This window comes from Saccopteryx bilineata, chromosome 7 (genome assembly GCF_036850765.1).
Source record: "Saccopteryx bilineata isolate mSacBil1 chromosome 7, mSacBil1_pri_phased_curated, whole genome shotgun sequence".
In the NCBI taxonomy this organism is placed as follows: domain Eukaryota; kingdom Metazoa; phylum Chordata; class Mammalia; order Chiroptera; family Emballonuridae; genus Saccopteryx; species Saccopteryx bilineata.
The window spans coordinates 44,706,452-44,717,856 of NC_089496.1; the positions used below are offsets into that span (position 1 = coordinate 44,706,452).

General features: G+C 59.0%; 1 protein-coding gene across 1 annotated transcript; it reads right to left on the minus strand.

Moving 5' to 3' along the window:
- Positions 1-6,224: 6,224 nt before the first annotated feature.
- HOXA10 (homeobox A10) lies at positions 6,225-8,681 on the minus strand. Its single transcript, XM_066240110.1, has 2 exons — positions 7,730-8,681; positions 6,225-6,573 (listed from the first exon to the last, which is right to left on the minus strand). The coding sequence occupies exons 1-2, from the start codon at positions 8,679-8,681 to the stop codon at positions 6,299-6,301; spliced, it is 1,227 nt and encodes a 408-aa protein (XP_066096207.1). The 3' UTR covers positions 6,225-6,298.
- Positions 8,682-11,405: the final 2,724 nt, after the last annotated feature.

Genomic DNA, 11,405 nt, shown 5'->3' on the forward strand with positions numbered 1-11,405 from the left:
TTATAGCAAAAGCCATATGTTTTTATGCAAAGGGGATCGCAGTGCTCAACGATGGGGTTTGTTTTAATTGTGGCCAACGAAGATTAAAAGATCAAATCTGGCCTTGCCTCTGGACTCCCTCCCCTCCCACCACCACCACCAGACACACACTTCTTAAGCGGACTATTTTATATCACAATTAATCACGCCATCAGCAAGGCGCGGGGACCGCGTGCGAGTGTGGCCAGCGGAGCCCCTCACATAAAATTAGACAATAATTGAAGCCATAAAAAAGCAGCCAAATCGCATTCTCGCTCTACTGTATTTAAATCTATATTTATATTTCATAAGGAGTTATTGTTTCAGAAGCCACACAGGCTGGTGGGAAGTTGGGAACGACCAACTGATTCGTTTACCTCGCCGTGGCTCCCAGCTGTAAAAATTTACGAGGACTTGGAAAGGTTAAATTAGACTGTTGTGTTTGGTTGGCGGGCTCCCTGTAAATAATCCCCACGGTCTCCGGAGATACGAGTTTACCACAGGCTGGCCGCGAAAAGTCAAATTCAACGCAGTAGCTGTCCCAAAATGAGACACCACCGCCCCTGCCCCGAGCGCTCCGGGCAGGGACGGGCCTCCCAGAGGACACAGCCTCTTGAGGGTCCCTACAATCTGCTCAACCCGATCGCAGGGTTCCCAGGAAGCTCCCAAATTCACCGCTGTGCCTCCAGCGAGCACCCCACTTGGGAACGGCCAGCCAGCCCCGAGCGAAGGGTGTAGGGGGCCTGGTTGTGTTGCGCGTTCGGCCCCAACCGCTCACACGCGCGCCCGGCGCGCCCTGCTCGGCGTCAGCGGGAATCCCGATGCGCCCACCCCTTTCCCAGTGAAGCGGCAGCCACCCGAGCCCTGTGTCCCCACCTCCGAGGGCCTAATGCTGAGTTCTGGTGCCCTGTCGCGCTCCCCAAGCCCGAGCGACAAAAAGAAAGGAGAAAAAAACAAAACACAACACGGGGCAGCATCAGTAAAGGGCGAACTCGGCCTCAGAGCCCCACAGTGGCGCGCCTGGCCGCCAGGCCCAGGATGAACCCTTCAGCTCTCCACCTTCCTTCCTGCCTTCCTTCCTTCCTGCCTGCCTGCCTGCCTGCCTGCCTTCCTCCTGGCCTCTGCCCCTGGCGGACCCCACTCGGTTACCCACGCGGCCAGGCGGCTCCGTGGAGCTACAAGGCCCATGGCTTGAGCCGCCGCAGCTCCAGTCCAGAGACCAAAATTAAACCAGGGAGGAGCACGGAGCATTAACTTGAATCCCATCCCTCAGTTTGGCCAAACTGAGCAGGGGGTTTCTCACCCCTAGCCTTTCAGGGGTAAATTAAAAGGCCTTGGCCTCTCTGTTAATTGGAAGGAAAAACCCACCCCAAATACGAACGGAAAACTACGACTCCTAAAAGCGGGGTAATTAAATTCACGTGTGAACACGGTGCCTGCAAGAGTGTGTTTCTCATTAGCCCACTTCCCTGGCGGTGAGGGCGGGCGGGCTCGGGCGCTCCGTCTCCTTCTTTTTCTTTTTTTCTCTTCATCCTCTCCAGCAATCCCAGTAACCCCCCAAACTCTGAGAATTCCTATGCCGCACGGGGACCCTCAAATGCCAGGCTCTTCCCGCGAGCTGAGGAACCGCTCAGAGACCAGCCGGGCGCCCCTCTCTGGGTCCGCGCCGGAAGAGGGAAGTGGCGGACACAATGCACTTCTACGTGGCCGGCCCTAGTCACCTCGGTCCCCTCCCCCCTCTAATATTTTTCCTTTCCTTGTAAATTCCCTCGCGTTTTCTCCACCTCGAAGCAGCCCAAGATATCCCAAATATTGGGCAGTTCGCGGGGCCTCTGAGATTTTCATTAAGAAAAATTAATCCAGGAGAAAACCTTTGCTCCAAATTGTGATTGTTTGCAAACGGGCTGAACACGCTTGGCTGCTTTTTCCACTTTTTTTTTTTTTTTTTGTATCCAGAGAAGATACGAATTATAGTATTTTCAAAAAAATAAAGGGACTTCTTTAAATAGCCTTAGCCCACAAAATAGGGCGGATACTAAATAATTAGCAGGGATTAAGTATGGAAGTATTGATAGTCCAGTGCCTAGAAAACGGATCACAAAACCAAAATTATCCCTCTCCAGCCCAGAGGTTTGGGGAGACACAAGTCAGGCTTTTGTGTCTGCTTTTCTTTTAGAAAGAAAAGGGGTTGGGTGTGCATAAAGAAATAATAAATGGGTATTACTACACTGCCTCTTTTTGCCTAAGGTTTCTAGAACCTTGACCTCCAAAACAAATTCATTATCTAGGTCCTGAAAATGGCAGAGATGAGCTGAGGGTAATGTGGTGTGCGCCTTTCGGATAACAGGACCGGCTGAGCAGTGGAAACAGTCCCTCAGCCCAAAGCCAAGCTGGGCAGGTCAGTGCTGCTGGTGGAAACAGTGAAGGCTCTGCTGCAGTGTGTTCTGGGGGCTAGGGAGGGGTGGGAGTTGTTTCCAGTTTCCAGTAATAGCAGGAAGGGTCCGATAGGCTTCCAGGGGCGACTACAACTTGGAACAGGGACTCAAGTTTGTATTCCAATGGTTCTGGAATTTAGAATTCTTCCCCCCTATTATTTGAAACACTGGCGCTCAAAGGGTCCCCCTCTCCAGCAGTCGTCCACACAAAGATGCCATCTCTAACATACTCTGAACCTGATAGAAGCTACTGGCAAGCAGGCAGCCAATCTTGTGGGGCTTTCTTTATCGCGGTTAAAGGCGGATCTGAGACCCACAAGGCCTGGTAAGCCTAGGAAGAATCCGGGAGAGTTCCCTTCGTGGCCGGCTCGGCGCTGAGCTTCAGCTCAGGTCCCGGTTTCGGGCCCCCGGGGAGGCTAGTGAAGGCCTCCTTGCCCTCTCGGTGGGCACACAAAACCGCCACGAAGGCACCGTGAGTCGGATCTCCTAGGCTGCTGTGGCTGACTGGTGGCGCAGGAAAGCAAGGCCGCCGCCATCCGGTCGTGATCGTAACCGAGGCCTTGTCTGCGCCGCTGCACGCCAGGCCCAGATCCACAGCCCTTGCCAGACGCCCCACGCGAGCCCTGCCTCGGCAGACTACGACCTCTACTTGAACGCGCAGAGAAAAATAAAACAACTCCTGCCCGGATCTCCACGAGCGAGCCAGCCCTGGGGCCCTCCGGGAGGAAAGGCTGGGAGGAGAGGAGGTGGAGAGGGAAAACAAACACAAAACAAAACAAAAGGAGACAGAGAGACCGTTGGTAAAACAAAAATAAAGGGAAGGAAATAAAGAAGGAAGAAGGAAAGAAAGTAGTAAAAAGAAGAAGAAGAAGAAGAAGAAGAAGAAGAAGAAGAAGAAGAAGAAGAAGAAGAAGAAGAAAGAAATGGAAAGATGGAAAGAAGGAAGGAAGAAAAGAGTCAAAGGCGACTCCCGGCAGCAGAAAGCGGCTTCCGAGGGAGAAGGGTCAGTGACAAGGCCAGGGTTCCACCCCGTCTGCCCCGCCTGTTCCATTAGCTTGAGTCTCCCTGGCAAAGGGTCCTTCCTCGTCTCCTGCCGTTGGTTGGGGTGGATGCTGTCCTTACCTTCGCAAGAGGATGGCGGGTCCCTGGCCAGCACAGGCCGGGCGCAGGGGAGGCCCGGGGGCAAGTGTGCGCCCCTGACCTTGAATGGCCCGGGGCCCAGAATTCCCACCACGCCCCCGGCCGCAGCTAGGGCGCAGCTCCCCCGACCGTACCTGCTCGGGGCCAGGTGGGGACGGGCCGAGCCCGGCAGCCTGGCAGAGCGCTGGGAAGGAGGCAGGGCTGAGGCTGCTGCGCAGGAAACGCCGAGGTCGCCCCCGCAGGCCTGGCACGACCCGGGCCCGGACGCCCCACCCGGCCCGGCCCCCACGCGCGCAGGTACCTGGAGACGATTTCAACTGAAGTAATGAAGGCAGTGTCGTGCTGTCGAGAGAAAGGTGGATCCCAACAACAGGAAACTACCTAGATCACCGACCAGTCTGTGCTGCCCGCGCGGGGCTGCCTCGCCCGCCGCCGCCGCCGCCGCCGAGGGGGAGCCCTGCGCTCGCGCCCGGCCCGGCCCGGCCCGCTCCAGCCTGCGCCCGCCGCCGCCACCGCGGGGTGTCCCGGGCTGCGCTGCGGCGCGACGGGGAGAGAGGTCACCGGCCCCTGGGAGGTAACCTGGGAGAGGGAGAGAAGGTGAAGGAGAGAGGAAAATGGGAAGGAGAAAGCGAGAGGAGAGAACGAGCGGCGCGCATGCCGGTTTCCCCAATCGTGCAGCTCAGCGAGCGGGCGCCGGGCGGCGACAGCCCCGGGCGACTCGGCAGCGCCGGGGACAGCCCCGAGCGCGCTGTGGGTCTGGCCGCGGCCTCCCGCGCTCGCTCCCCGCCGCTCGCTCTCCCCTCGCTCCCGCCCTGCCAGGCAGCCACCGGGGCGCGCGCTCCCGCGCCCCCTCCCCCTGCCGGCGCCCCCCCCCCCACCTCCCGCGAGCAGGAAACGCGTGGCCCCGCGGAGGGCGACCAGGTGGGGGAGGCTGGGTGGGGGAGGGGACCAGCAGACCGGCCGCGGTCTACCTAACCGCTGCCGCCGACTCCCGCGTGGCGCTGTGGGCCCAGCCCGCTCCCTGGACTCCTGGACTGGGGGTCATCCCGGACCAGGAGACCCACAAAATAACCAGCCTCTGCGAGCCTCCCTGGGGCTCCCGAAAGAAATCCTGTTTGGCTTCCTCTGTCCATGAAGCTCCTCTCTCAACTGAAACCACCGGTCCAAGACAGCCACAATCCAGATATACTAGCAAGTCATAAAACTGAACAAAAGCCGACAAACCTTACGGCACCAGGGCTATAGGGCCCAGACAAATTACGACTGTCTAGGTAATATTTAAATAGATGCCTAAAGTAATTGCAGGGGGCGCGGGCTAGTCCTCCTGTTGTAAAAGTGGTGGACGGCATAAAGTGGAAGGTGAAGATAAGAAGTCAAAAAAGAGGTAAAATTAAAAAGCTTCATTCCACAGCTTTTATTCTTCTATAAGAACATAAACATCGTCTTTTTTTTTCCACGCACAGCAGCATTACAATATTAATTTATTCTGATTTAAGATTAGAAGTAAATAGAGCTAGAACTAACATTTATAATAACGATAGAATGCATTTGCATAAAACAAGATTGGCAATTTTTCATAATAATAAACATTTATACAGATTTGCATTTATAGTTTTTTTTTCTTTTTCTGCACCTACAGGTTTGACCCTTTTATGCATGTAACTTCACAGTATAAAGGAAACCGAACAACGTCTCCCTTCCCTAGTCTATTCCGCTTGCCCCAGCCCTCCTCGGCCTCCATGAATTTTGGGAAGAAAAAAAAAAGAAGAAAAGAAAAAGTGAGAGAGAGAGAAAAAAATAAACACCTTCGCAAGACAGGGAGAATTGTGGTGTGCTCGTCGTGCGTTACCAGTGGTAACAATTATTTTATGACAAAAATCCACTAAATCCACATGTATAAACAAAACTACACTAGATTATTTATCTACAGCCAGAGGATACGGAAATTCAGAGGGAAGGGGAAATAATTTAGTCCTACAATGCAAGATCTTAACACAAACTGGAAGAGGCGTTTCCTTGTCCAAGTCATTTTTTTTTTAAGCTGAGCTATCTTACAGAGGAAGGAAAAATTCATCTTTCTGACTCTCGATTTTCCAGTCAGTCAAAGTCAAGCCCTTTTGCCAAGCTATATGCCCATGCCCATGAGTTCTTCTCTTTGCCAAGGAAGAAAGGAAGAGAGAAAAGAAACCTAGGGGCTGTGTCCCCTGATTAAACACAGCCCAACACTCCAGGCCGGCGAGCCCGGTGGAGACTCCCTGCACCATTGACCTCAGGCCAGACACCTCAGCGCCTACAATGGGACCTGGGCCTTCCGGCTCCGATTCCCCAGGGCCCTCGCAGGAAACCAGCTCCGCCGGGAGGACAGGGGCCATTTTGAGCAGTGGAATACCGAGACAGCAAACCATCCCTGTCCCCCACTTGACACTTAGGACAATATTGATCTATCTAGAATTTTAGAGCGATATGGCTTTTTCCCCCAGAAGAACAACAAATAAACCAGCACCTAGCAAACAAAGAAACAAAAAGTCAGAACAAACCAGCCCTGCACAGACGTCACGGCCAGCGAGATGGCGAGTGTGGGAGGGAGGAATGGGGTTCCCACACAGGTGCGAGTTCCTGGGCAGAGGCCGGAGACAGAGGGAGGAGAACGGCTCTCTGGAAGCGGAAAAAACAACAACAACCAAACAGCGTTGCCTGGAGCTTCATCAGGAAAAATTAAAGTTGGCTGTGAGCTCCCGAATCCGGTTTTCTCGGTTCATTTTCTTCAATTTCATCCTGCGGTTCTGAAACCAGATTTTGACTTGTCTGTCCGTGAGGTGGACGCTGCGGCTGATCTCTAGGCGCCGCTCTCGAGTAAGGTACATGTTGAACAGAAACTCCTTCTCCAGCTCCAGCGTCTGGTGCTTGGTGTAGGGGCAGCGCTTTTTCCGGCCGCTCTTTGCCGTGAGCCAGTTGGCTGCGTTTTCGCCTTTGGTATTGCCTGGCATGTGAGGGGGAAAAGTGAGTTAGGTTAAATCGAGGCTCTGTGGGCTGACTACAGGGGTGAATCTGGGCTGCGTCTGCCCAAGGGGATGCCCTAAGTCACACACAGAGAGCTCTGCCCCCCTCCCCTTAGCTTGCTCGCCCAGGAAGAGCAGTTCCTTCCAAAGGCACATGCAGAATCCAGTGGGTCTCCAGACTACACCTATCGTCCCAATTTACATTTTCCTCCACTTTTCCCCAAACACCTGTTTTGAGCACAAAGCTGCCAGGTGCTTGCAGAATGAATGACCTGGGAGGGCAGGCCTGTATATCTTGAACTTAACGCGTTATTTTGTCCTAAAGCAGACAAGCACTTCCTGCAAGCCCCCAGGCTGGGGGCTGGGGTGCTTACTTGGGAGGGGGGTGGACAGCATGGCTCTGTCTCACTCCAGCCCCCTGGCTGCTCAAGGTCGGGTGAGGAGAGAAGGACATTGCTGGGACATAGGCAAGGCACACACACAAAACAACTGATTCGGGGTCAAGGGCCTGGCGCCCTCACGTCTCTTCAGGAGCCAGGGACGTGCAGTCCGGGCGATCCTGAGTTCCAGGGGGAGCAGAAAGGTCTCTCTCCGACTCCCCGCTCAGAGCCCCGGCGTCCGGGCGGATTTGCCTTTTCTTTAACCCGCAACGAGGATTCCCGCCCCTCCAGCAACTTTGAAAAAAAGCATGGGGGATCGTAAACTCGAACTTCGCCGGTTAATGGGCTTATTTATTGGTGCTGGCGGCTGCTTATTTTGGATGCCTTACAAACATCCGCGCTATCTGCGGGCGAGCCCTCGCCTCCCTCCCCCTCCCCCAGGGCGGGTCGCGCCTCGCAGATGCACCCGGCCGGCGGCGGAGGTGCTGCGGCCGCGGAGAGGAGGGCGCGAGCGGGGGCTGCTCGCCGGCGCCCTCGCCCCGTCGGGGGGAGCGGAGGCCCGCGGGAGGGCGTCTCGGTGTGGGGCGCTGGCTGGACGTGGGTTTTTACGGCGTCCCCACGCCCGCATATTAAAGAGCAGGTTCACAAGGTCAGCGCGCCTGCGGCTCCGGCCAACGCGGCCGCTGCTGCGCGCACTCCCGGCTCCGCCGCTTCCCTCTCGGAGCCGCCCGCCTGCGGCCCCGCGCGCCCCGCTTACCCCGGGAGTCCTTCTCCGGCGAGGCTTTGCTGCTCTCGGAGGGGGCCGGGGACAGCTCCTCGGCGGCCGAGGACGACGCGTGCGCCTCCTCGTCGCCCTGCGAGCCCCCGCCGCCGCCGCCGCAGGGCAGCGTCGGGGGCGGCGGCGAGTCGAGGGCGCGCTCCTTGCGGGCCGCGTCCGCCGAGCCGGAGGCGAGCACGGGCGGCGGCTCGAAGCCGCGCCCGGGGGGCTGGGCGGGGAAGGGCCCGGCGCCGAGGTGCTGCGCGCCGCCGCCGCCGTAGCCCTTGGCCGCGCCGTAGGCCTGGGACAGGCGGAAGTAGCCGGGCACGGGCACCCCGCCCGAGGCGCCCAGGGCGCAGCCGTCGGGCGGCGCGCCCCGCGGGAAGGGGCTCAGCTCGGCGGCGGCGGCCGAGCCCTTGGGGCATTTGTCCGCCGAGTCGTAGAGGCAGTAGGAGCTCTCCTCTTTGATGTTCTGCGCGAAGGAGCACGCGGTGGCCGGCGGCGGGGGCTGGGGCGCGGGCGGCGGGGGCGGCGGCTGGGGCTGCGGCGGCGGCGGCCCCTCGGGCGGCTCCATCCGGCACGACCGGGGCGCCTCCAGCCACAGGTCTAGGGGCGCGGGCGCGTAGCCGTGCGCCCCGGGCCCCAGGGCCCCGCCGCCGCCGCCGCCCGGCGACGCCGCCTCATTGCGCTTGCCTCCCAGGGCCGGGAAGAGCCCGCAGCTCTGCAGCCCGTACGGCAGGTCGGCGGCCGGCGGCAGGTAGACCCCGCCGTGGGCGAAATAGCCGCCGCCGCCGCCGCCAGCGCCCCCTGCGCCGCCGCCGCCGCCGGCCTCGACTCGGCCGGAGCTGATGAGCGAGTCAACCAAAAAGGAGTTCGCGGCGGGGCTCTCGGAGCATGACATTGTTGTGGGATAATTTGGCGAAGGGAGCAGATAGCCCTTTCTGGCTGACATTTCTTGTGCAAAACATGCTGAATACGATTAGCAATCCCCCCGCACCGCGGCGGCGCCCGCAGCCAATCCCGAGCCAGGGCTCCCGCGCGACCACTCCCAGTTTGGTTTCGTAGGCGTGGGGCCGCTCTCGGAGCGCGCCCTCCGAGCCCCGCGATTGATATAAATAAGTAATCTGTATTGATGGGCCGCGAGCCTCCCACCCGATACCTCAGCCCAGAGGCCAGGAGCTGTGGGGGCTGCCCCGACGGGGCTGGGGGGGGCGGGGGCCCGGCCCTTGGGCTCGCCCACTCCATGACTGGACGTGAACCCTCCCTCGGGGTATGGTCGCAGGGCCCGGGGACCCCGCGCTGTTAACAAGTGGGGTGTTTATGGTGTACACCCTGGTCCGCCTTGGGTGCCCCTCTGCCTCACTCCAGAACCTGCCACCAGCCCTCCGCACACTGACACACGAAGGAGTCCCCTCAGGGCCTCAAGCTCGCCTTATTCAGCTCTGAAGCTGTCTTCCAAGAGTGGCAGACCTGGTCCCTGAGGCCACCAGGACCCCCAGAGTGCCCCAAATCCAGGGCAGACTGGAAACTAATTGCCACTTCTTTTTTCGCATCTTCCAGAATTTCCCCCAAAAGGCAATGCCCTGGCCTCTCAGCGCCCTGGCCTCTCCTTTGCCAGTCTGTTGATCAACTTAGGATCTTTGCTGCTGGTGTGCCCCTGGGGCTCGCCTGTCGGTGGACGTTGCCAGCCTGGCATGAGTGGGGGGTGTGAAGTAAATGGCAAAATAAAAGACTCGCGGCCCTAGCCCGAGGTCAGGGCCAGGGCCAGGCACCTCGCAGCCCCAGGACCCTGGCAGGCCCCAAGCTCCAAGCCCTTTCAGGGAAGTGAAAGAAACACTAGCCTTCAGGGTCCTTGGCTTGCCCTGAGGTGAAGATCTAGAAGGGACACTTGGAGGAGGGGTGACCACCGGACGCGTCTGACCCCGTATTCTGGAGTTCTCCCTTTAGCCTTGGCATCTGCACGCTCCTGGAGGCTATGACAAGAACCAGTGTCACCACACTCCTGCCTCTCTGTCCCCTCCCCTCTCCCCCCTCCCCTCCAAACCCGCGGCTGGGGCAGCCTTCACTCCCGCGGTGTGCACAGTTTAACGAGGCCCGCGGTGAGGAAATCCGTTCCCTGCAAGGCCGGGCTGGGCTCCTGGCCCAGTTCTAGGAGCCCTCAGAGGCCAGGCCCTTGCTCAGCAGAGCCCAGCGCCTCCTTCTGCCTGGGCCGCAGGGCGCTCTCTAAGTCCACTGGAAATGGCCGGCCCAGGGCGCTAGCCCCCAAGTGTGGGCCCCAGACGTGTCTCAGGAAATTCGACCTTTTCCGGCCGGATCCAGTGGAGCCCTGGAGGTCGCGGCCTTGCCCCTGGCCTGCGGGCTCCAGCTCTCCGGGATGCCCCAGGCCTGCCCGCCTCGCCAGCTCCAGCCCCTGTTAGAGGCCTTGACCGGGGCTGCTGCGCGCCGGGACCGCAGGCGGCCGACCTCTCAGTTCTCTGCGCGGAGGGGAAAGACCCTGCGTCCTGGCTGACAGGCCGGGTGTTTGGCGGTGTTCCTCCCTGAGTAAACCAAGTACGAGGAGGGAGCGGAGCCTGAGAGGACTCGGGGAGAGCGCACGGGAGAGAAGGCGACAGGGCCCGGCTGCTGAGCTGCAGACAGTTGCGGTCCAGGCTAGCCGCCGCTGCTGGGGCGCAGGGCCTGGGAAGCCCCCCAACTCCTGTGCTGTGCCCCAGCCACGTCCATCTCCGCTACCCGACATGACTGACGCCGCGGACTGGGCATGGGGGTGGGGAGAAGGGAAGAGTGAAAGAAAGAGGAAGAAGGACAGAAGGAGAGAAGAACAGAGGGAGAGAAAAGCGAGAGGGTGACAGAGGAGAACAGAGAGCGGAAAAGCCGGTTGTCCCCACTCTGCCAGGGTCTTGAGGCTGCAGCTTCCAAGCGGCCCAATCAAGTCAGGGGTCTGTGCGCAAGATTAGAACTGCCCTTCCCTCTCCATGTGCCCTTCTGAGCGAGGCCAAGGCAAAGTCCAGCGTGGCTAAGGCCATGAGGCAAACCAACCTGAACACAGCAAAGTTCCAGGGCCCCGCAGCCAGGACTCTCCCCCGGGTGGGCCTGGTCCGACCCGGCCTGGGTGCCAGCAGGGTGGGCCTGACCCGGACTGCTCTGCTCAGCAGCGCTGCTGAGACATGGCGCAAAGCTGAGGGCCACCTGAGCAGGGGGGTTCACCCCTGGGCCCTGTTCAGACCGCCCGGGGAAGCTCCGCCACATGTGAAGTAGGTCACAATAACAGGAGGGGATGTCTTAAGGAGAACCCGAGCCCCAGCAGGCCAGTAGGCCAGGACTTGGTGCCTCTCCAGACTAAATGCAACAAGCAACTCCCCAGACCACAGGCTGGGAAGGGCCAGTGGCCATAGACAGAATGCTTGAGATGGTAGAGGCTAAGAAAATAAAGTGAAAAGCTATGATCTAAACCTGTCTTTCTTAACCTCTTTGGAAATTAAGCCCCCCTTTGCAAAATTTAAGGCCAAGTTCTGCCTCTTGGCCTGTGAAAAATGCATGTCTGTGCAGTCCCACAATTTTACCCATCATTTTCAAGGAGTGCGCAGGGTCCTCGAAGCAGAGAAGGCCCTCCAGAAGGCTTCCGGCCTCTCCCGGAATCCAGCGCCCCTGTCAGTGTGACTGGTAAGGCAAGGCGGTG